At 37.8% G+C, this 24,757-nt stretch overlaps 3 protein-coding genes across 3 annotated transcripts; 2 read left to right on the top strand and 1 right to left on the bottom strand.

The window, feature by feature from the left end:
- Positions 1 to 330: 330 nt before the first annotated feature.
- cnrip1b (cannabinoid receptor interacting protein 1b) lies at positions 331 to 3,572 on the top strand. The gene is made up of 3 exons (XM_053232616.1): positions 331 to 344; positions 3,017 to 3,138; positions 3,383 to 3,572. The coding sequence occupies exons 1-3, from the start codon at positions 331 to 333 to the stop codon at positions 3,559 to 3,561; spliced, it is 315 nt and encodes a 104-aa protein (XP_053088591.1). The 3' UTR covers positions 3,562 to 3,572.
- Positions 3,573 to 5,211: 1,639 nt separating this feature from the next.
- ppp3r1a (protein phosphatase 3, regulatory subunit B, alpha a) lies at positions 5,212 to 20,282 on the top strand. The gene is made up of 6 exons (XM_026939077.3): positions 5,212 to 5,435; positions 13,107 to 13,146; positions 16,583 to 16,759; positions 17,288 to 17,347; positions 17,441 to 17,625; positions 18,540 to 20,282. Exons 1-6 carry the CDS (start codon positions 5,433 to 5,435, stop codon positions 18,585 to 18,587), a joined length of 513 nt encoding a protein of 170 aa, XP_026794878.1. The 5' UTR covers positions 5,212 to 5,432; the 3' UTR covers positions 18,588 to 20,282.
- A 37-nt stretch (positions 20,283 to 20,319) lies between these two features.
- Positions 20,320 to 24,753, bottom strand: pno1 (partner of NOB1 homolog). The gene is made up of 7 exons (XM_026939076.3): positions 24,425 to 24,753; positions 22,312 to 22,461; positions 22,126 to 22,209; positions 21,969 to 22,029; positions 20,858 to 20,975; positions 20,700 to 20,770; positions 20,320 to 20,614 (listed from the first exon to the last, which is right to left on the bottom strand). The coding sequence occupies exons 1-7, from the start codon at positions 24,620 to 24,622 to the stop codon at positions 20,547 to 20,549; spliced, it is 750 nt and encodes a 249-aa protein (XP_026794877.3). The 5' UTR covers positions 24,623 to 24,753; the 3' UTR covers positions 20,320 to 20,546.
- Between the last annotated feature and the right edge of the window lie 4 nt (positions 24,754 to 24,757).

Below are 24,757 nucleotides of genomic sequence, written 5' to 3'. Positions count from 1 at the left end.
AGATTTCTGTACATTTCCATGAAATGAAAACATGTAGACTTCTAAAGACAATGGACCTTCCTGAAGTGATGAATCATGCTTTGTTTCTCAAACAACGAAATACGCCATCATTTGTGATCTGTGACATTTCTGACTGCCCTTATTTGCATCATGCTTTACTAATAACTATGTTACAAAATTATTTCAGTGTGATAGCAACACTACACATCAATGACAGTTTAAAGATATAGTAGCAGGTTTTGCCAAACAGACATCTTTAAAAAAAATCCTGTACAGTTCTGGAACACATCCTATGGACAGATGAGACAAAGATCAACTTGTACCCGAATAATGCGAACAGAAGAGTATGGAGAAGGGAAGGAATTGCTCATGAGCTCAAGCATACTACATCATCTTATGGTGTGGGGATGTATGGCTGCCACTGGAACTGTTTCCCTTGTATTTACTGATGATGTGACTGCTGATAAAAGCAGCAGGATGAATTCTGAAGTGTATAGGGTTATATTATTCAGCCAAATGCTTCAAAACTCATTGGACAGCGCTTCACACTGCAGATGGACAATGACCCGAAATACACTTCAAAAGCAACCAAAGGCTAGAAGTGGAATGTACTGCAATGGCCACTTGCTGAACTCAAAAAGCCCCAAGAACAAGCAGGAACTGAAGACAGCTGCAGTAAAGGCCTGGCAGATCATCATGAGGGAGGAAACTCAGCATCTGGTGATGTGTATAGGTTTAAAAGTTCACAAGGTTTCCTACCACTGTTATGCAGATGATACCTCCCATTAAAAGCTGGTATAAATTCGTTGACTCCTCTTTTAGACTGTCTAAGGGACATTAAAGGCTGGATGGATAAAAACTTCATCCAGCTAAATGAGAAAAAGACCTAAGTAGTCTGCTTAGGGGACTCTGCAAGCTTAAAACTTTTTTCACATTCAAAGATCTTGAGACTGTTATCCAGGCCTTTATTTCATAAAGGCTTGACTATTGCAATGCCCTATATGCTGGAATTAGCAAGTCTTCACTCTCACGTTTGCACAGAATGCTGCAGCTCACTTTTTGTCTGTGACCAAAAAGAAAGAACACATATCTCACTCCACTCAGCCTCACTCCATTGGTTGTTGTTGTTCTTTCGATTGCTCCCTTTAGGGGGTCATCACAGCAGATCAGCGGTCCGCATGATTGATTTGGCACAGGTTTTACGCCAGATGCCCTTTCTGATGAACCCCCCCCACCCCACCCCCCCCCAAACGTTGTAGTATAAGTCAACCAGGCTTCATTGCTGACTGTAGAATTATGTGGTGTATGTCTTTGCAGGTGCAGTCACTGTTTTCAGTTTCAACTGCAGTGTGACAAACCTTGCTATGAAACCATGTGAATGATCTTTAATATCCTCACCCTCTGCTCTACCAAATGCACGTCTACAGCATGAGAAGGTCACTATATGAAAACAGCAAGTGACTAAAAAGGTCTTTAGAAACACACACGCACACACTGACCTCTGTGTCACTCTCCTTTTCTCTCTTTCTCTCTCTCTCTCTCTCTCTCACTCATACACAGAGGGAGAGAGAGAGAGAGAGAGAGAGAAAGAGAGAGAGAGAAAGAGAGAGAGAGCAGTCTATACCACTATACCAAAATGGCACTCAGTGTGAAGGTTTCGTAGTTACAAAAAAATGCAGTGGGGCATTATGTTTTGTGTGTGTGTTTGTGTGTGTGTAGGATGAACAGAAAGGTCAAGACATGGCCTAGTGACAAGTCAAGACAAGACAAGGCAACAGTGGATAGATAAAATATGTATAAGAAGTAACAGAAAACAGTAGTAATAAAGTTCCTTAAATTTTTCCTTAAATTAAACCTTAAATCTTCTGTTTCTATAGCATAAAACCTCCCCCTGTGCTCACATCTGACAAAATTCTGGCAACTCATCTTTAAAAAAAAGCATATTCAACTTTGAGTCTGGCTTTTACTAACATGTGTTTGTGTGTGTGTGTGAGAGAGAGAGAGAGAGAGAGAGAGAAAGAGAGTAGGATTAAGAGCAGGAGGAGTACAGATCAGAGCAACTCTTTCAGTATCTGTCATCCTCTCATCCTGTCATCCTCTCATCTAATCACTGTCATCCTCTCATCTAATCACTGTCATCCTCTCATCCTGTCATCCTCTCATCTAACCACTGTTATCCTCTCATCTCATCCTGGCATCCTCTCATCTAACCACTGTTATCCTCTCATCTCATCCTGTCATCCTCTCATTCTGTCATCCTCTCATCTAATCACTGTCATCCTGTCATCCTCTCATCAAGTTCGTGGACGTCCACTTCTCTGTTGGTCTGCAACACTTCTAGTCATTTTGAATTTGTTAATAAGTTTGGCAGCAGTGTTGTGTGTGACGTGCTTGCCATGTTTCCTGTTAAAGTCCATCGCAACCTTGTGACAGCTTCCTGATCCAGCCATGGCAATGATTTCAATACGTTCTTCTTTTTTCAAAGGGATTCTTAAAAGCTATCTGAAAAAATATACCCTTTTATTTTTTTTTTTAATAAATGTTCTACATGTCAGTGCAAGCTCAGTCTCCTGCTTGATCACAGACAGTAGATGAGAGAAAGCAGATTTGTGTCTAGCAGATAAATCCTCAGAATTAAGGTATCACAGCTCCAGCTGTGACATTTACACCACTCACTGCCTGTCTGGTATGTGTAGCATTCTTCTTAATGTCACATAACACCCTGCCAAAACAATTTATAACACATAATAAAACATCATGACTTTGAAAGACCTTCTACACAACTAACTAGTGTAGAAATATCCAGTGCCTAATCAGGATTGTATCGTTCTCTCAAAATGGTATGTTGAAAGCTGAATACTGTCTGTCCAGTGACCTCAAATTATATTTTTGAATAAAGTTCATACAATGTTATTCCTTTATTGCATATCGATGCCACTTGGCTGATGAAAGGTGATGATCAGCATTTTTTCCCATTATGCCAGTATCATTTGTTGCAGGGTGACACCTTCTGAAGCCTTAGCTGTGAGTCCATGAGCGTTGGTGGGGTTACATTTCCTCTGAAACAGAAATCCAAAGACCCTCAGGCGGTAGTGTATTCGGTGATGTATGACACTGAAGGGGTGGCGCACACCAAACGTAGAGAATGGCACCCTGTCGAAGTGTGCATACATGTAAGAATCAATAATGCTCCTTTATGGGCTCACCATACATTGTGATATATTACAAGGCATATTACAATGATAATAAATAGCAGTGTAATCAAATATAGTATTTTGTGCATAGAACGTAGCCTTATTAAACTGCACTGAAATATAATGTACATAAAATGTATAGTATAATGTATTTTATTGCAAATGGTATGTTTATGACTCTATTTTAGGTGAATGTTGGACTCCACTTCATGTTATAATTCTAATTCTATTCTATTTTTTGCACAGCCATTTGTTTCCCCTCTACAGCTTCCACAGCATCGAGTACGAGTGCAAACCTAATGAGACTCACAGCCTGATGTGGATCAGTAAGGAAACGTTTTGTGAGAAATTACTGACAGCTTTATGATGCAAATTAGATTTGCAAGAAAGCAAACTTTGCATGGGAATTACATAAGCAGCAATGAAGGGTACATGCACATATCTATCATAATGTGTATCCATATATCATTCATAAGAGTTTATACACAAATTCATTATAAAGGATGTCTCTGTACATACAATATTGTATGCACAATACATATCCTCCAGATCCTTTATAGCATTACCATGCCATTATTTGGAGATGTCGTGACTCTGACTGGGTTTTTGCTGTTTATGTTATTTATTGTGTTCTGTGATCTCTATATCTGAGAAATAGAGTTGATTAAAAACATTTTAAAATAATATATTTTGTAGCCATATAGCTTTTCCTGAAGTTTCCACTAATAAACACCGAGTTGACTTTGGTGCTTGGACCCCTAAATATAATAACCCCTGCAACAAAATTAGTAAAATAAATAAATAAATCACAGACCACCTGGCTATGCATCATGGACCTCTAAGCGTCCCCAGACACTATTTTAAAAACCACAATAGCCCAGGGTGTAATGCAAGTGGCATAGCAAGTTGCATTGCTCCAGGGTCCCCTATTCGATCTTGAGCTTGGATTAGTGTGTGTGCGTGTGTGTGTGTGTGTGTGTGTTTGTGTGTGTGTGTGTGTGTGTGTGGAGTTTCTGTGCATGTTTTCCCATGTTCTCATGTGGATTTCCTCCAGGATCTCCAGTGTCCACCTGCTGTCCAAAAACATGCATGTAGGTGCATTGGCTAGGTTAAATTGCCTGTGTGTGTGTGTGTGTGTGTGTGTGTGTGTGTGTGTGTGTGTGTGTGTGTGTGCATGGTGCTTTACGATGAACTGCCTTGCACCCAGTGTTCCTGGGATAGACTCCAGCTCCACCATGACCCTGACCAGGATAAAGCAGTTAGTGACTATGAATGAATGATTATACACAGAAGTCATGCAAGACTGTGGAACTGAGATTACACAATGCTTGCTTTCAGTTTTTGGGAAATACATTTTTACATGTATTGTCATAGCAAACATAGCAAAGATGGATAGATTTTCATTTCTACTACTGAATTTTTTTTTTTTTCAAATATTTGATACTGTAATAATAAAAGAACAATCTGTACAGATATGTTTATAAAACATTTCCCTGATCTGTAAGTGGCTAAATACTGTGGTGTGTAATACAATTATATATTCATTCATTAATATCATTTTTGAATAAATATTGTGGTATGTAATAAAATAAAGCGTTGATGTTATTGAGTGATATAACCAGCAGATGGCGCCAAAGTAACACTGATTTTTTTTTTTTTTTTTTTTTTAACTTGGCAGAATTTAACACTTGCTGTAACAAAATGACTGCTCATGACTGTCCATCATGCTTGCATATACGGTTACAATAATATATCATTACAGGATATAACATGCTATTTGTCATCCACAGGCGAATATTTACTAGGCTTCACACAGACTATCACCAGTTAACATAAAAATGCGTTCACATTCGATTCATTTAAAGCAAACATGGGTTGTTCCGTTTGTCACAATCACGAACTGTTGCTTATTGGAGTAAACTAGGCAGAGTGCTGAAGCCTTTACTCCACACCCTCTGTAGTGCATGTATATAGACAGACAGGAGCTATTTAGGACTCAGCCACTGAGGTACCCGGATGTAGTGTACGCGCTCACGCCTCTCTTCGCTTCCTTAACCTAACCCCTCCTAGTCGCTGCAGCAAAAAGCCCCAGAAACCGACAGCGTTTATCTTAACTGCCTGCTGTGGCAAAGCAAAACGAATATTTGCCTGGACAAGAAGAGATTGTTCGAGTTTATTTTCTGCAGTCATTTGTTGCTGCCCGTTTTTGAAGCGGAATTCTGTTTCCTGAGCAACAAAATGGTGAGAAATGTGCTAGACGGAGGCTAATTAATACGACACGTTTGGTAGCGCTAGCTAAAAGCACCGAGCACAACTAACTAACTCATTAACTAACTAACTAACTTAGCGACTGCGGTTGTTAGTTTGCTGTGAACTGCAATTAATAGTTAGTCGAGCATACACAAACTTTGCAGTTAATAGATAAGCTGGAAGGGTTTATTTTGTGCAGTTTGTGGGCCGGATAATAAGAAGTCAACACATTTAGCCTGTTTAAACGCACTCAGTGTAGCGGTTAAGCAGGCTAATTTTATATCTGCACCACTGATACCGTTTGTGAGTGAGATGTCGCTGTTAGGATCTGAGCTGCAGCACTCAGTGTTTGATCTAGATCTGTGTAGTGCATAACCCTGCTGAAGAAAAGACAACAGAAACCATCACAGCGATTCTAATGGTTCCCTCTACTAATACCATTACCAACCATCAGCTAACCATTAAAACCATTACCATTACTGGTCCTTGATGGTATCCACTAGACATAACATGGCAACACATTACTAGTATTGACCCACAGGGACCATTAAAACCAATACAATCCCCATTATAACCATTAAAACCATTACCAATATAGATTCTTAATGGTATCCACTAGACATAACATGGCAAAAAAATCATCACAGAAATTTCCCACTACAAACACCATTACAAACCCTCAGCTAACCATTAAAACCACTAGACATAACATCACACCAACAGAAGGCAACAGATTAACAGTAAACCCACAGGGACCATTAGAGTCTCTGTTAAAACCAATACAATTCCTGTTATGACTATTAAAAGCGTTACAAATCCCATGAGGGTTTCTATTGCTTTTTTTTTATTTATTTATTTTTTATTTTTTTATCTTCCTTCAGCAGGGTGCATATGTAAAGCATGCAGTTTAACACCTCTACGGCTGTTCAGAGGAGACTGGGGTTTACCTCAATAACATAACATCAAAAACGTGCGTGTCAACCAGCTCCCAAGGTTGTGAGTCAGTATATCGTGTACACGAGGTCGGGCACCAGTAGGGACCCTGGCTCACTACACATTGGCACACTGATGACTCAATTTCCGGCGACATGACTACGTACTTGCATTGTAAAACATCACCACTGGCATTTATCAACAACAGGCAGGATCGATATCTTTGACATATGATGTCATAAATTTGTTCGCTTAATCACATGCGTTTCTGTCACGCTATTTCAAGCAGGATCATAGGCTAGCTAGTAAATTTTTTTAAATTATTAAACACTTAAAAGTCGTTAGACTCAAATCGTATGTAGAACGTAAAATATAGTTAAAATGGCTAACGTGAGTAATCATTTGAGAGCTACAACAACAAGCAATTTATATTTGTAGACGAAGTTGGCAGAGAGGTTTTTTTTTTTCCTCTTTTTTCCTCTCCTCTTCAAGCTGAGAGGCTTCAGAAAATATGACCTCAAATCCAGGGAACATAGTGAGCATCGATGCACCCTGGTTTTTGCAGTGCACTATGGGTTTTTTAGAGAGCAAAAGTTTTGTAATTGAGACAGCCCTTAAAAAGACTCCCTGATCAGTAGGAAGCTGATTGAGACGCACCCATAATATTTGATGCAGTGTTAAAGGAAACCTCCACCCTGAACCACAGGAAGTATGATTAGATTGAAATATTTGTGCCGTGTTTAGTTATTCTGGTGTAGAATTGTTGGTTGGTGCTGTATTTTTATTATTCTTGGGAGAAGTTAGAGGTTATGTGCCGCACTGACGTCACAGGGAGACATTGCTTGAGCAGTTACAGCGGCATTTAATAGGAGACAAAATTTCAAATAAGTTTTGCTGTTTCTCGCTCACCATTTTCCAGCGATGTTGAAAGTCATAATAATGAGAAATCTAGCGTAGAAGTCGTGGAGACAGCAAACGTCGGACTCAAAGTTCCACAATACAGTGTAGCTATAACTCCGCTCAGCTAGCTAGTGACCTACATCAGTTACATCGTTAGGTAGAGATGACTTAAGGGCTAATGCTTCATTCGACTTACTCTGAAGTGGTAAATCAGAGCTTGGAATGATGACCTCCCTGCATTTGAGGTAATAAGTGATGTATATTTACCTCTTCAAAACATCAAACTGTATAGTCAGTGTTACAGAATTAACAAGCTAATATACATATCTCCATGTTGATTGAGCTAAAGCAAATACTAGTAAATAGAGGACTTTGTTTACTGTAGACTGTGAGCAGCCATCTTGATTTGACATCACTTGCTGAACGCAAAGTTGAAGAGACCAAGGAAGAAATTGAGTTACTGGAGTGTTTTCTTTGGTTTTTCCTCATTGCAGGTCAGAAATTACGAGTTATGACCTTTAGTTGAGTGCAGCGATAGACCAACATGACAGTGAAAGAAGTTTAAAAAAAGAAAGTCCACTCAGAATTTCATTACAAAATAAATATTGGATGCCACTGAATGCCACTTTTAATTATAAAGATTAATATGCATGTTGTTCAGGCGAAAAACAGAGTGTTTCTACAACTTTTACTTACATACTGAAGGCTAAAGGCAGTCGTCTTGACTAATCTTTTTTTCAGAGCGATATTCTAGCATATGCTCGAGTTCTATGTTTTCAAAAATGTATTATTTTAATACTTGCACAGTGATACAGCAGGCAGTGTTGCTGCCTCACAGCTCCATGTTGTTTAAGACATTGATTATGGGCCTAATGCAGTTGGGTATGATTGCCTGTGTCGAAAGTGGGCACTTTATCTCTCGCCTGTCAGTTGAGAATTCTCAGTGGCTTTGTGCTCTATCCAGTGATGATGATGAAGTAAAATTGACTCAGTTGCTGGGTTGTTATCATGTTCCAATGGCACAAACACAACCCCAGCTGTTATGCTGATTTCACCACCCAAAATTCTGGTTAACATAATATGAATTAACCAGCAAAATGACCCAACCAGTTCAACCCAATGAGCACCTTTTTAGGGTTTATGATTACATTTGACATGAAATTAACCCCAAATAAATGCAGTTGTTTACATTTATGAACAGCATTTAGCAGACACTATTATCCAAAGCGACTTAGAGAAGTGCTGTGCTGTCTCTATTTAAAAAATGTCCTCATGCAACTAAGATTACCGAATCTAAAACTGGGGGTTATGGGAGGGGTCTTTAATCTTTGTTTGAAGACCTCCAATGACTTCGCTGTTTGGACAGCCAGGAGAAGTTCATTGCTGAGATCCATGCAGAAACATGAGTGTCTGAGGTATTAAAGGAGAGGATGAGTTGAGTGTCATCAGCACAGCAGTGGTATGAAAAACCCATGTGAGGATATGACCTCACTCAGAGAGAGAGAGAGAACAGAAGGGGACTGAGCACTGAACCTTGTGGGACACATTAAGGCTTTGATGCTTTCTGAGCTAAATTAGGTAGAAGTTGATAAAGGTTGCCCACAATTGTGGACAGACAGGTGACAAATTATAGGAAAAACCAGCAGGATGTGACTTAGTAAGGTGTTGGACCCCAACAAACCACCAGAACAGCTTTAATGTGCCTTGGCACAGTTTTATTCAAGTCTCTGGATCTGTATTGCAAGGACGAACACCATTTTTCCAAAAGATATTCATTCAATTACACTTGTTTTCTTCCCTTTTAATTTATCACCAGTCTGTATAATACTGTCAGGAAAATCTTAAATTAATTTAATTAGCATTTTGTGATAGTCATTCAGAAAAAAACAGCATTACTCATGAAGAACACAAAGAAGTGAGTTACTGATATTAACATGTTCTCATTAAAGGGCTATAATGGAGCAGATCTGTACTCTCTTGAGCTCCAAGTCTTCGCAGGTTTTATAATAGAACTGTTTCTGGGCCACACACGAGCTACTTTATTTTTTTGGCGGAGGGCAGTCTTGTGACTTTGCAAAAACTGACCGCAGTTAGGGAGGGATAAAGTGACCAAGATAAAATACACATACAATTATTTTAAGATGTCTGTTTAGGTAAGGTCTACTAATAATCCATTGCAGCAGCATGTGATGTTGACAGTTTTAGATTTGTATTCGAACCTACTTGAAAGGAACAAGCCATCAGTATCAAATTATCATTAGTCTAGATATAGATACAGCTATACCAAGCAGAGATGAGGTAATAGTAGTTCATGCTCAAATTTATGTGTGTTACTTTGCCCCTTGTAAGTAAACTTCACCTGCAAAAAAAAAAAAAAAAAAAACACAATATGATAATTTTTTATTTTAACCATTTTTGTAATCAAAATGTCAAAGCGGCTGGTCGGTGCCATGTTCAAGAAAAGAATCAATCAAAAAAATCACTTCATTATAGGATTCATATAAGATTTCTGTCAGTTCATAGGCAACAAAATTCAAGAAAGTCCACAGTGAAACTGCAGGCACTAACACTGATACATGCAAGGCCGATAGCTATAGCTATATTTTTGGACAAGTGATTTGTTTACAGGTAATAAGCTGTAAAAATGCATTTTAGTTTTGATAATATTCATAATGTGTTTAGATCATTAACTAATAAATGAGAAATTATTAAATACACAACTAAATGCTAATGCTTACGAAGTAAACCAAACCTGCCTGCAGTCTGACGATTAGTTGTTGCTCTAAAGTGCAAAGAGATTAAAAAAGATTAGTATTATTTTTAATTGGTTATATATATATATATATATATATATATATAAGATATGGGACATCTAGATGCTGCATATTTGATGTCACTGACCTCTTGGTGGGAGTGGCTTTCCAGACAGTTCCCATTGCACTGAATCGAATTCAGAGTATCCATGAAGATTTATACTGGTTTTGGGTATATAAGAATAATTGGCACTTGAAAACAATATAATAATCAGTTACTTTTCCTTGGAGAAAGGTCAGAATCAAATCTACGAGTTAATCATATTCATATACTGTTATAGGATGTGCTCAGCATGCATTATATATTGTAGTGGATCCTTCTGAGTGTTGTCATGCCCACTCCGCTCCATTATGAATTAACAAACAGGCAGACTGAAATTGTGGCAGCCCCTGTGTATTGTTTGGGGAGCTCCATAAAGGGAATAAATTGCCAAAAGTTCTTTCAAGAGACAGAAGCAGCTCATTAATGGAGCGTGATGGTTCTTGATGCACAAAGCTTTCATCCTTCTTTCCCTAACCTATTGTAGCTAAAACCTGTGAAGTGGTTAGGCAGACCTAGGTCTGAGTGTCTGAAGGGCATTCTAGGTAAGTTAATAATAGGTTATGAGTACTTCCTCCTATTAAAGAAAAAGTGCATCTTGAGATATATTAGCATGAAAGTTAACACTTTAGAACCTGATATGTTTGAGTAGCGTGTACAGATGAAGAGGTGAGAGAGCTGAACCGACTATAGGGTTAAAGCGCTGCTGCATTGAACACTTCAGGTAGATATAAAGCAAGAGCCCTGGGGTCACTATCAGCAGGTAGTTGAATGGCATTGTGGGTAAGGTTCAAATGGTACAACCCAATACAATTCAGTTCAGTATCAATACAATTTGATTCAGGTCCAGTTCAGTATGATTGACTTCAGTTTAGGTTTTCCACCACAGGAAAGTCTTCAGGACAGAGAAGTTTATGCTAAAATAAATCTTGCCATTGAACACCACTGAATATCAGATATTAATTATGAATATTGGTATGCAAGTCACTTAGGGTGGGTTTTCCCTTACAAATGTGTATATATTATATGTTCGGTATGTGGTTTAAATGTATTTTTTTTTCAATTTGTCACTAAGATTATGAGCTGCAAGTGGCCTGGCCCAGTATTCACAGTTCAAAGCATATTTTGTTTAGTCTAATTGCCGTTGAATGAAAAATCCATTATTTATGAGCTGCATCGAGTGTTTACCTCATACTCTTCCTAGGTGATGTTCAGCCCACTAAACAGTTCATTTAGTAGAAGGACATCTCTGAGAGGGGCTCACTAATATTTATTCATGTCCAATACTATGATTCTGTGGTTGTGAATAATTTCCTGATTTTATTATTTTGAAATTGCATAACAATATGCTCTTGTGCTTAGTGGCAAGGAACTGGCTTTAAATTCAGTTGATTGTGTTTTATTGTTCATTGACCTGAAAAGAGCAAATGCACCTTTAATGTTGCTTACAGCTCTTTCTCTGATAAGGTAATCTTGAAATTTTTTAAAATCCAGTTTACACAGCTACAGTTCACATAGACTAAGCAATGGTTTAGGTTCTACAATGGTCCTTTTTTGCCTTAAGTCATCACCTTTTTCTATTGTGTATTCCAGCTGATTACCTTCAAGAATAGCATTTAAAATCTCTAAGTCTGGAAACCTAAAAGAACTTCCTATTTAAATTAGCTTACGGTCACATTTCATTCAATCTTGATGCAAATGTGCCTGTGTGTTTCATGTGGATAATACAGAAAGGGCTGGAAATGCATTCAAAACTCTAAAATAGACAATTGGATCAAAATTGTGCTCTGTATTGAATTTTTTTAAAGGTCACAGGAAGGAAATTAAAGCTTACTTTGGCTTTGATTTTTATCTAGGTCAAATTAATTTCTAATTAGCTTGCATGATAAGATTCAGAAAATGTGAACCATTTTTTACTTCAGATTCCACATAATTGCCAGTAGTCAGATAATTTTTCATAATAAGTCAGTGCAGTTTTATTTAGGAGATGAGACATTTTTCACTGCAGCCCCAGGGATGCCAACTTCTTCCTTTACCATTGTGAATATGGATTGGTTCGTTTGTTGTATTTCAGTTAATTTAGCAAAATAAGTGCAAGGCATTCAGTTTATATATTTTGTACACCTTTCAGCGTGTTATCCCAGTCGCCTGTTGAACATGTGGCTTTGATTTCCTAAGCCCAACTGAACACTGTCAATAATAAATCAAAGCAGAATAGATATGTTGTGTTGTCTCCTGCCCACGGCCACCACTTTTGTTTAACGTGTCGTGAAAAAAGGAATTTTAGACCAGTAAGAAATTTCAATCTCCAGCCTGAAGTATTTGACCCCACGCTGCGTTCCTGTCATAGCCAATTTGGAAAAAAGAATCAGAACAGATTAATAAATATATGTAATGTAACAATACAAATACTTGGAGCAGTGTCAATCTCTAAACCTGTATTGCTTGTGTGTAAGATTTTATATATTTTTTTTATGTAAAGGCTTCATTTAGTTTAGTGGCTTTTGCTGCTTTGGAATCCCACAGATCTTATTTCTGGTTATATTTTATCCTCCTGACTGATGACTGTACTGTTTTCCGTAGGCACGATATGGAGCTATATTACAGCCTGCACTGTGTTCCATGGTGTATGTGCAAATTGCCCATCTCAGTGCCAACACTGGCTTTTAGCTCATTAAAGCCAGATATGAGCATATCAGCATCTTCTAATTAACTTTCTGCAGTGATATAAATGACTGAGTTATGCTAGAGTTAACACTCCTCCAGTGAGCCATTGTTTTAATCTCTGCTAGTCATGTGTTAGCATGGTTACTGAATGTGCAAGAAACAGCTATTTCAGAGTAAAGTACAAATGCATGAATGGCTCCAACTACACTGGTCCTCGGTGGATGAGTTTGGACGCCCCTACTGGATACAGTCTAAAGGAAAGAAAAGAGAAAAAAATGTCTGTGTTACTTATTCTTTTCTCTATTTTAGGGAAATGAAGCAAGTTATCCCCTGGAGATGTGCTCGCACTGTAAGTATTAGCATTTAAGTTTTTCTTATGCTGAACACATGAAAGTAATTATTGAGTTATTAGACAAATACAGGAATCACAGAAATAAGAGTGGCTCTTAGAGTGAGCATTAAGTAACGTAACAGTCTGTAGGCAGAACCTTCGCTGGATGTGATTGAGTAACTCTTACATAATCAGTGTGCACATTTGAATTATTTATCTCATACCACTGTAGTTTATATTTAACACATTGTCTCTGTAGTTTGTAAAGGGGAAAATTTTATATTTAAGTAATTTTAAATTTAAAGTAATAAATCTGAACGTACCACTGTTTTTTTGTTTGTTTGTTTAAATGATTACATAATAAATTTGTATCTTGCACCTATATAAATCCTAAAGATGGTTTGAATTGAAATTTTAAAGTTAATGGAAGCTTAAACAGGCTCAGAGATAGTGGTAGAAACCACAAATCCTCGCTGTCAAGAAAGTCCCTCCTCTAATGTAAAGGACGTTCACACTGCTGCAGATGGAGCCACACTTATTTTTAGTCATGTATATGCTGTTTTAATTGGCTTAGTGCCGCTTGGTCTCCTGGACCTTATAGACATGAGCAAGACAACCAAAATAGAGTGGACAAGAGATGGACAAATAGGAAAGGGTGAGGAAAGAAGTGCGTGGTTTTGCTTCAGTTAGGTTGGACTGTTTTTGTGAAGCAGTGTGTTACAAGGGGGGCCAGACAGACCTGTCGGCACACATTTTCTAGCATATATTGGCGTCTTTCTTGAAATGAAACACCAAAATGTCTACTTAAGTACTTAAACAGGGTAGAGAGTGCACTGCAAAAAGCCCTGCTTATGTAGTGTGTTTTTATGTTCAGTCAACCATTGGCACTTCCTTAAAATGAGGGAAAAGTAAATATGTAAAATACCACTCCCCTACTTCTCCTTTGCTTTTTATAAGAATTTGTATAAAAAGGTAGTAATAATTCAAAGTGAACTGCATTTGAAAATTGTCACTGTGAGAGCTCGAGTGTTTTTTTTGTTTGTTTTTTTTCTCCCTTCCCATTTTGTTAATGACCCTGAAAAGAACAGGAGATAAACAGGTGTGAAACCATGACCCACAGCAGACCTTGTGTGTCAGATATTTTCAGTTCCGAAGTTATACACACACACACACACACACACACACACACACGCACACATGCACATATATCTGTGTGTATGACGGGCTTAATCCCTGGCGATCCATTTGTGTATGTCTTGACCCAGAATTCACCACAAGATTCCCCACAATTGCACTCATGTTCTTAAATGTTATTTAATACTTGTATATAAATGGACAACTGTTCCATTTATTAATTTTATTACACCCTGCCTTGTTCATAATGTAATGCATGCTGCTATTAAATAGTTTTTGCTTAATATGAATTTGCTTAAAATGCATTAATGGAACATATAATTACTACACTCTAACCTGCACTGGCTTGCTAGAAAATATGTATCGTTCACGATATTGAATTACATACTTATTCTACAATTTATCCTGTTTTTGCTAATTTTGTGGAAGTTTCACACTTACGCCGTGAACGCTTGACTGAAAACATAATTGGTTTATTTGTAATATGTATCATGCACATGTTAGAGAAAGCTCCGCTATGTAAATAATGATGCTTTTGCACCTCTCGCACCTCCGCAAAAGCAATATATAACACCATATGGCCGAGACAGGTGCACAGCAGCATCTACAGCCATCCTAGGCTGTATGTGGTGGCTCAAAATAACCTGCATGCTGGAGTTCCTTGTTGCTAAGGGTTTCCCCATATGCAAGTGTCAGGACAACCAGAGGAGGTTCTCTCATGACTGCATAGATAAAAATACAGCCAATCTAAGCGGCTGCCTAAACCAACACTCATTTACGTAATGGCGTCGGAATTCAGATGATTTAGTAATGGTTTTAACAATGTTGAATAGCTGTGAGGCGAGGAAGGCCATTTCATTTTACGCTACATTTCTGCACAGTGGCCAGACGTGAAAAATTATAGGTCTCTCAACCTCTCAATATTTAAAAAAAAAAAACAGTTTTTCTCCCACTTAAGTTTAGAAAGAGCATGATGGTTCACTGTGCTGTATCTTCTAGCTTAATGTGGAGCATTACACTAATGGAACTGAGGTGTTGACCATATGCAATTACTGACCCACCTAGTGACACTGTAATTATCAAAGATCTGCACTCTCCCTATGTTTCCACCAGGAGTATAAGCAAGATTAATGCGTAATACATCCCAGAGAACGTTTTAGCGCTGTGATGAATTTAATTTTTTTTTTTTCCTCTGCTTAATGGTCTAGAATGTCAGTTGAGCCAACGTGTTATGTTGTGTTTTAGCTATGGAAGAAGCAAATAATTTATGTATCCAGGTCATTCTACTAGTATACACTCACAAGGACACCTCATCCCCTGGTCATTCATGCAATTATCCAGGAAGCCAATCATGTGGCAGCAGTGCAGTGCATAAAATCATAAAGGTACAGGATAAGAACTTCACTTAATATTCACATCAAACATCAAGATGGGGAAAAAATGTGATCTCAGTGGCGTTGACCATGGCATGGTTGTTGTGGTTTGAGTATTCCAGTAACTGCTGTTCTCCCAGGATTTTCACACAGTACAATCTGTAGAATTTACCCAGAATGGTGTAAAAAACAAACAAAAAAACTTCTAGTGAGCATCAGCTTTGTAGACAGAAACAACTTGTTGTTGAGAGGGGTCAGACGAGGTTGAGCAATGGCCAGAGTGGTTCGAGCTGACGGGAAGGATGCAGTAACTTAAATAACCACTTTCTACAATGTGGTGAGCAGAAAAGCATCTCGTAATGCATGAAACACAGAACCTTGTGGTAGATGGGCTACAGTAGCAGAAGACCACACTGAGTTCCACTCCTGTCTGCCAAGAGTAGGAATCTGAGGTTGCAGTGGGTGCAGGCTCACAGAAACTGGACAGGTGTAGATTGAAAAACCATCGCCTGGTCTTTTACCAGTCTTCACATATCCAGTTTCAGTATACACATGACACACTTTTCTGGCCATAAAAACTCACGTAAAAAGATAATTAGATCCATTGTAGAACTGGTTAGAGCATACGGCTTAGACTGACTAAAGGATTACGAGACAGTGTGAATAAGCTTGTAGTTAACACCAGAGCTTGTATTGTAAACAAGCACACGGAACAATGCCTTTTCAGGGAAAGAAGCAAACTACAGGCTGTAAGTTGCTGCTGTCTGATTTACAATTAGACATTGGTTAGGTTTAGTTTAAGTTTTTAGCTTTAGAGAACTTCATTTAGATATACTTGCACAGATTACATGCAACAGCTTTGGTAGTTTGAGTCTCTCATATAGAAATTTAAGTGTATGAGGAAGTTGGTTACTTTCTGTTTTTGTCTTGCTTTTTCTTCCCTCTAGTTGATGCAGATGAGATTAAGAGGCTAGGAAAGAGATTTAAGAAACTCGACCTAGATAACTCCGGATCCCTGAGCGTAGAGGAGTTCATGTCCCTGCCCGAGCTGCAGCAGAATCCGCTGGTGCAGAGGGTTATCGATATATTTGACACAGATGGCAATGGGGAAGTGGATTTCAAAGGTGAGGCCAAGCAAACACTTCATCTTCATCACCACATGCACGTATTCATACACATAATACATTGTTGTAAAGTGTACAATAAGTATCCTGCTTATTTTGGAAATGCCCTTGATCGAGTTATAAAACTGTATTGCATTTTTGTCAATGGAGAATATTTCAATAGAGAATTGAAGTATATTTTGTCAATGGAGAATATATGTTTAGTATACCATTATTACTATTACGCAATTACTCATTTTTTAAATCATCAATATTTTATTGCAGGGAGGTATTCTAAAATATTAATGAGGAACATGAATAAAGACCTCCTCACTGAGAAATGTTGCATCAGTAAAGCATAACAGACTTATTGTTGTTCCTTTTCCAGCATATTTCTTACTTTTATAGCTTAGCAAAAAGATCTGTATCAAATAAGCCATTACTTAAACCTTATTTCCTTAACAGAAGTCATACTTATGATTTAATGTGAGGAAAAGTTAAGGTCTTTGCAGAAAAAAAAAAATGCCTTTAACAATGTGTTTTCTGTAGAGTTTATAGAGGGAGTCTCGCAGTTCAGTGTTAAGGGAGATAAGGAACAGAAGCTGAGATGTAAGTCCAATTCCAGTGACTCGGTATTAAAGTACATTAACATAATAGATGATCTTTGCACTTACATATACACATTTTTCCAAATATCTCCAGTCGCTTTCAGGATCTATGATATGGACAAGGACGGCTACATTTCCAACGGCGAGCTGTTCCAAGTGTTGAAGATGATGGTGGGAAACAACTTGAAGGACACACAACTCCAGCAGATTGTAGATAAGACCATTATCAATGCAGACAAGGATGGCGATGGGAGAATATCTTTTGAAGAGTTCTGTGCTGTAAGTATTCAATGCCGGGCAGTCTCGCCAACACTTACTTCAAGGGAAAGTAGCTAATGCATGCTCAGTAAGTCACTAGAAGTTGCCAGACAACATCATGGACTAATTTGCATTTTCATTGAAATATCATGATCATTTGCATGATGACCCTTGGAATAGAAAATAATAGATGATTGATAATAGATAGGAAATGGCTATGAATGGAATAACTCTCTTTTATAACTAGTAAACATCACCAAGAACAGAGTTTAAAAATGAACAAAGAAGTGCGCAGGTGGGCAAACAATGGTGATCAGTGATTGAGCATCGGGAAAAGTGGGGATCAAGTGGGGATCAAAAAAAAAGTCTAGCAACAAAGTTGGCAACACTTATGCAGACTGTTGGGGAAATAACATTTAAAAACTTTATGCATCTATGCTTAGACATTACAAGATTATAACAGGCGAAGAAAAGCATAAATCAGTCTCCTTTAGAGTCGAGTGTATGTGTATATGTCTGTCCAGGTGTTTCTCTCTTCATTCACTGTTACCTGCTTAAGAGTGATGACTTCTGTTGTTTGACTTATATGTAGTATTGAATCATTCTTCGTCATAACTATTGTTTGTAGTGAAAATGCGTTTTAGCACAAGCTGTGGCTTTCTGTGCTGCAGTCTCTGTTTTTCAGAAGAATATTTTGTAGTTGTTTCTGGTTAGATGGAAACTCAGTGTTGTAGCATTTGTATCATTATGAGTTACTTTAGGTACTTCAGGTTTGTATTTGATTCTTCTTTACAGAGTTGTGTCGGATAAAAGTGTATACCGAACTTTAAAAAAAAAAAAAAAAAAACCTGATGATGTCCAGCCAGTGAGTCTTTGGACTAGTATTATAACACCTTGACTCACTAGAACTGTGTTTTCCTATGCTTTTCCTCCAGGTTGTTGGTGGTCTCGACATTCACAAAAAGATGGTAGTGGATGTGTGAGTCTTCGAGCATCCTGCCTGCCACCTACCACACGCGCTTTCCTTTCCATCTCTGATGATCTGCTCAAGACATCCAGCAAATGCTCTCTTTCAATGGAAGTATTTACTCTGTGAAGCTATCTTATTGCTACCACGAGCCTGGTGAAGCCAACATGTAAGTGTTTTGAACTCTGATCCTCACAATAACCTGGTGTAGCACTTTACTGACTGAAGAACAGCTAAGAGCATCTCTGTCTGGACAAGGGAAGACGGGTTGGCTGGTTCATTTTTTCCTTTTCTTTCTTTTTGTAATTTTTTTTTTTTAATTATATTTATTTTGGGTCACTTTTTTAAGCAAGTGTATATTAAACTTTCTGAGAAGGAGGAATTAATGTTAAAAGGAATGTTAACTTTTCAGTACAGAAGTAATTAGGGTATGACGTGCCAAGCAGAACACAGAATCGACAAACCAGACAGATCTTTATAAATTAGAAAAACTGGTCTGATTTTGTTTGAGTTTTTCTTTCTTTTTTTCCCAAGTGAATACTTTTTCATTTTGCAATGTTTCTATTGTTCTTACATTTAATCATGTTAATCAGTACTTTTTTGTATTGTGATGTTTATTTATGAATGTTCATATTACTGGGAGTAACTTTATTCTGTGTTTAACTCAGTGACCGTCCAGTAGAAATAGATGCCAAAAAAATTACCTGTATTCGTGGTTTACCGAAACATCAGTGACTTCTTCAGGTTGGTCTTTTACAAAAAACCTTTTTGATGAAAACTATTAGTGTTTCAGTGCTCAAATTCTGAAGCATTTGAAAGATCTGTTAAATCACAGATCTCTATGACCACATCTATTATTTTGACATCTCTGCAAAAAAAAAAAAAAGCTGCAGATCATTATGGCAGGTTCATTGCGGGCAGCTTTGTTTTTGCTCTAATAACCCACAATAATTCTAGATAGTTACGTACCAGAAGCGAGAACACAGCCTTTAGAATGGCAGTATGCTGTCGCATGACCTATCCTCGTTATCAGTATGCTCTTTGTGACTACTACATGCCCCCATCTGGATGAACGAAGTACTGTATTTTAAATCTGACACACCCAGTGAGACATTAATCTTAGGACTTTGGCATGACGAGTAAAGAGTATAGCTGGAAATGATTTGCTCTTTACTACTTCTATGCATCTTCACCAGCTTATCTACACTGCAGCACTAAGTGTGTCACAGATCCCCCTGGTGCTCCTCCAGTGTCTGCATGAACATGTTCCCTTCTGCATGGTTTCCGATTTACGGCACGTCTACTGTTTACACTTGTGATATTAAATGTCATATCTAATAATTATGGATGTCGCCAAAGTTTAGCAAAACCTCAGCACAATCGGTGTTCTTAAAGTAAAAATACGTATATACTCCTTTTTCCTTCTGAATATTAAGTTGCAGTGAAATGATGTATGGTGTATATATAAATACATATATATATCCAGTCAAGGATACCTTCTAAAATGTATTTTTAATTACTGTAAAACTAATTTTACTCCAAGTTTATGTTAACGGAATGGGAGAAAGGGCGTTTCATTCCCGAGTCGACATCGAGAATCATCGTATTTCCAGTTGGGGATGTCTACTCTGCATGCTGCATCATGTTGCCTACTGTGGGAATCCTTGGACTTGGTACTGTATAAGAATAAATAAATATTTAAAGAAATATATATACATTAAGCATTTTTTACTGAATCCACAACCTACTTCATTTCCAGTGGTATGCGGTTTATTTTTGAGTGTTTCAGTGATGTTCATTTTTGTGAGCCGCCAGTCAGTGAAAGAAAAGTCCTCTGACGACTAGTTGACTCCAGTCAGCAGGATAAAGGTATTTGCTGGACATTTCACACCACTTTTGTGAGCTTGTGAGCCACATTTCTGCTTCAGTCCATGAGCTGCACAGCAGGTGGAGGATCAGACTGTTGTGCCCGACGTTAGAATCTCTCAGCTGCGCGGGTGGCGACTGCCCGAATGTTCCCATACACCTTTGATGGTGGACTCCCTGTGGAGGTGAAAGTAAACAGCATTTCAGTTCATGCAATTCATTTAATCACAAAACATACACACAAGGCCACACTTTTTGTTACCTAAGATAAGGTTGCATATAGCTGTCCGTGCCATCTTTATATTCTGAAAAGACCCCAAAATGTGAACCTTCCTGCAAAACATAAAATTCCATTTCACTAACTCAGGTTCATCCTTTTTGCGATACAAAAAGTACCCTGAAGTTTGTCTTTGGACTCACGTGTCTGCAAGGACGATCCTTGTCTTTGTGACATTTTCAATGGTGAATTTTGTTTTCCCTCCTTTCCCTGCTATTCTCCCAACAGCTCTCGACAAGTGATCTCCTTTGAGAGGCTTAACTGTTCCCCAAAAAACACAAAGCAAAAGCAACAACCATAATGAGGGTCAACAAAAAAACATATATATATTTCCAGGTACAATACTTATCAAAGGACAAAAGCAACAAATGAAAATGGCTCAAAAGGAACTGTGACATCTTTCTAGGCCACTGCACCACGAGGTGCCACACAATGCTTTTGAGGGGCATCTCAGTGTTACCAGGTCAGCTTCTGCCAGAAGACTATTTTTAAAATGCTGCTGCGGGTTAAACGTTTTGTCTGCCTGTGTGTTATGAGCACGTAATTCATGCACACCCTGTGCCTTTTCTCAACATTAGCTCTGTACATTACAAAATGAATACATTACCCCTTTGCATCAGTGAATTGGTTTACTTGTTTTTTTTTTAAATTCATGACAATATACAATAGTTGTAGAAAATGAGACATTTTAGGATATATTTAAAGAAACTGAGAAAATGTATTGATTTTTTAGAAGCAATGTGATAGATTTTACAGTAGTAGACATGCTGGCAAACTTTGAAATCATCTTTTTGTCTCAATTTTGAGCTGCTTTTGTAACACGACAGACATTGAGCAGATAACAGCAGTGGTGGATGGTGAAGTGTTACACATGCGGTACAGTCAGCTGTTGACCACAATGTCAGAAAATCGAGAAAGGTGGTATGAGTTTTTTCCTCAAAAATGTTCTGCAAAATGTAATCAATGGGCAAAGGTATTAAAAAAATTAAACTAATGCTCCATGCAGTGATGATAATCGGACCAAACACAAACAGGGAAGAAAAAAAATGTGGTGGTTAGGAGTTCTGTTTGGATGCTTGCGCATACCAGAGCATACGAACAGAAATCACACATTTCTTGCTCAAAAAATGTCTAAATTTTCATTTTAAATGTTCTGCCAGCATTAACCCACAACTGATCACATTGACACTTGCACTGTACATGTAAGCTGCTTAAGCCAAATGAATAAACATAAAGGTAAAATGTTAAACTTACCATCTGTGACATCAAAGGTTTCCAGAAACAGTTCATCCAGTCTGACGAGTGCAAGTGCATCCTGTGGATTATTCCAGAAACTCATATGAAGAGAACTATTAAACACTACACAATTAAGTGTTACATTAAAATGCAGAGCTGTCTGTTACACACCCACCTCAACCTGGAATCCTAAAATAAAGGCCTTTACAAAATCTGCTGCTTTCGTAAGAGCACCAATATCCTGTGTTTCTTTACACGTCTGTTAAGAAAGCATACAGTAAAATGAGGAAGAGTCCTGCATAACCATGCATATATTTACTCACAAAAGAACAAGTCATTAAAAAAACACTTTTGTCCTTACCTTGATCTCCACGTTTCTTGTTTTGAGATTAAATCGGACTTGAAGTTGCAGGTTTTCAACAATGGGAGTGAAGATTTTGAGCCAGTTTTCTTTCAGAGGTGTATATCGGTGTGATGGCACAGGGATTTTCCTCATTTCATCAGCACCACCCTGAAAAAGCACAAGAGCTCAATTTCAAGATTATATAACCGTAATTTAATAAAGTCAAAGTCCATGGTATCACGGGCATAACAAAATTCTTTTATTTTTATCAACTTTTCAAGGTGTTTTACAGGAATTATAAAATAAAAGTTTGCTTATGCAAGCCATGTGAAAGTGTGAGAAATTCAATACATGACCCTGACTAGTAGAAGCAGGGTTCAATGCCCTTACATGCTCCAAATCAAAGTAGAAATCTAGACCAGATGATATGAGCTGAGATGATATGCAGGTTTTCACTTTGATAAGCTGCAGTGCACCGCACAAGCCCAGGCCTCTCATTAGACTGCAGCGTGCCTGTAGTCGTGAACCCTCACGTGCAGTGATTAATAAAAACAGTTTTCAACATGTGCTTTCTTTCCCTTTTTGGTGTATAACCATTAAATAAGATGATGAAGAGGAGATGTGTGTTTTTTATCGATTTATTAAGAAGGTTACCTAACATTCTGTATGTTCTTTACAGTAATTCACTGTGAATCTTTAAAGCAGTAGGCCTATTATTTTACTAATTCCCATTAGGAATTATTGGGGTGGTGGTGCGTGGTCACTGGGGCCCTTAGGATGGTGTCACTGGCCAAAAAAAAGCTTGAGAGCCCCTGAACTATATCTATGTTCTACCAAGTGTAGGCACATTCACACCTTTTAGGTCAGAGCTTGATAACTTTTAAATCTCAGAATTTATCGTCCCTGGTGTTTTTTGTGCTGGTGTTGTGCAAAACTGCTGTGTGACGCAGTACAATTAAACTGAAATTTTGATCGGTCCTGCCCAACCTGCTTAAAACAACCAAGAACTATCTAATGCAGGGATTCTCAAAGTTTTTCAGCCAGGGACCCTGTAAAACTGTTCACTGTAAAGGAAATCCCACTGACCCAATCAGTACAGAATGAGTTTAAAACCTAACTATTCAAAGTGTTCAACATTATTTTGGATATTTAATGGAGCTTTAAAGGAGCCTCTTTCCTGAACTTTCCACCAACAGGACACATTAGGGCCAAGTTATATATATGTATAACCTCTATTTAACCAGGTAAGTCAACTGAGAACCAGTTCTCGTTTACAATGACGACCTGGCCAAGAGGCAGCATAAAAAGCAGGTACAAAACAATAAAGACATTGTACAATTACAAATAACACAATTATAAACAGACATAAAAACAAACAAATAACTAAAAACAAGTACAATGATCCTGTACTATTGACTGAATTAAATTTTTAAAGGAAGTAAGCGAAATGAATGAACTAAGCTTTAAGGTCTGCTGCAGATGATTCCAGTCATCGGCAGCAGAAAACTGAAAAGAGTAACGACCAAAGGAGGTACGGCCTTTAGGTATGCAGAAATTAATAAAACTACTAGAGTGCAAATTATGACTTGTATTATGAATATTGAGAAGTGACTGTAAATATAGCAGAGTTTTCCCAATAAGAGTTTTGTAAATAAACAAAAACCAGTGAATTTGTCTACGAGAATAAAGAGAAGGCCAATTCAACAAAGAATACAAGTGACAATGGTTAACTTTATTTATAGCCAAATTCAATTTAAATTCAAATGACCAGTTTAAATTTGAATTTAATTAAATTTAATTCAAATGACCAGTCAAATAGGCTAATAACTATAAGAACTCAGTAACACCCAGTGATAATGTTTGGTTATATATATTATACATTATATATACATTTTTTATATATATATATATATATATATATATATATATATATATATATATATATATATATATATACATATATATACATATATACATATACACACACACACATTACAGTTGTAGGTGTTTAACAACTCTCCAAAAACATACGTGGGGTTTTAACGATTAACATTTATCCAACGGGCTACATCATTTAAGATTAAAATGTGTACAAGTCTAAATCTTTTAACAGAACTGAGTGATCACTTACCTTCAGTCTGTCCCCTGATATCGGGGGAAACTGTGGTCTCTTCGGTGCCACCGCGTCTTCGGTCTCCATTTCTGCTTCACCCTGATCACGTTTACGTTTTGAAGTTTTCTTGGATTTTACCTTTTGAAAAGTGTCCGTGTTTTCTCCATTAGCTACAGTACTACTCTCCTCAGAGGCTGGGTTACTGACCGGCTCCATTGTAAACCTCCCAGTGGCTCTTGCTTAAAAATGTAATATAAAAATCTGTAGGATTACTTCGAGGAGCTGTTTATCTTGAGCACGCGGTGTCCTCCATTCTACCCAAAGGACCCCAGGTTCCTCCGACCACTGCCT

This window comes from Pangasianodon hypophthalmus, chromosome 3, assembly GCF_027358585.1.
Source record: "Pangasianodon hypophthalmus isolate fPanHyp1 chromosome 3, fPanHyp1.pri, whole genome shotgun sequence".
NCBI lineage: Eukaryota > Metazoa > Chordata > Actinopteri > Siluriformes > Pangasiidae > Pangasianodon > Pangasianodon hypophthalmus.
This window is presented reverse-complemented; position numbering and strand designations above follow the sequence as displayed.

Coding starts and splice junctions, on each gene's coding strand:
- cnrip1b (XM_053232616.1), top strand. Junction 3,139..3,382: donor AGGGGTGGCGCACACCAAAC/GTAGAGAATGGC, acceptor ACTCTATTTTAG/GTGAATGTTGGACTCCACTT.
- ppp3r1a (XM_026939077.3), top strand. Junction 13,147..16,582: donor CCTGGAGATGTGCTCGCACT/GTAAGTATTAGC, acceptor TCTTCCCTCTAG/TTGATGCAGATGAGATTAAG. Junction 17,626..18,539: donor CTTTTGAAGAGTTCTGTGCT/GTAAGTATTCAA, acceptor CTTTTCCTCCAG/GTTGTTGGTGGTCTCGACAT.
- pno1 (XM_026939076.3), bottom strand. CDS start 24,622: ATGGAGCCGGTCAGTAACCCAGCCTCTGAGGAGAGTAGTACTGTAGCT. Junction 22,462..24,424: donor TATCAGGGGACAGACTGAAG/GTAAGTGATCAC, acceptor GTGCTTTTTCAG/GGTGGTGCTGATGAAATGAG. Junction 20,615..20,699: donor TATATGCAACCTTATCTTAG/GTAACAAAAAGT, acceptor TCACCTCCACAG/GGAGTCCACCATCAAAGGTG.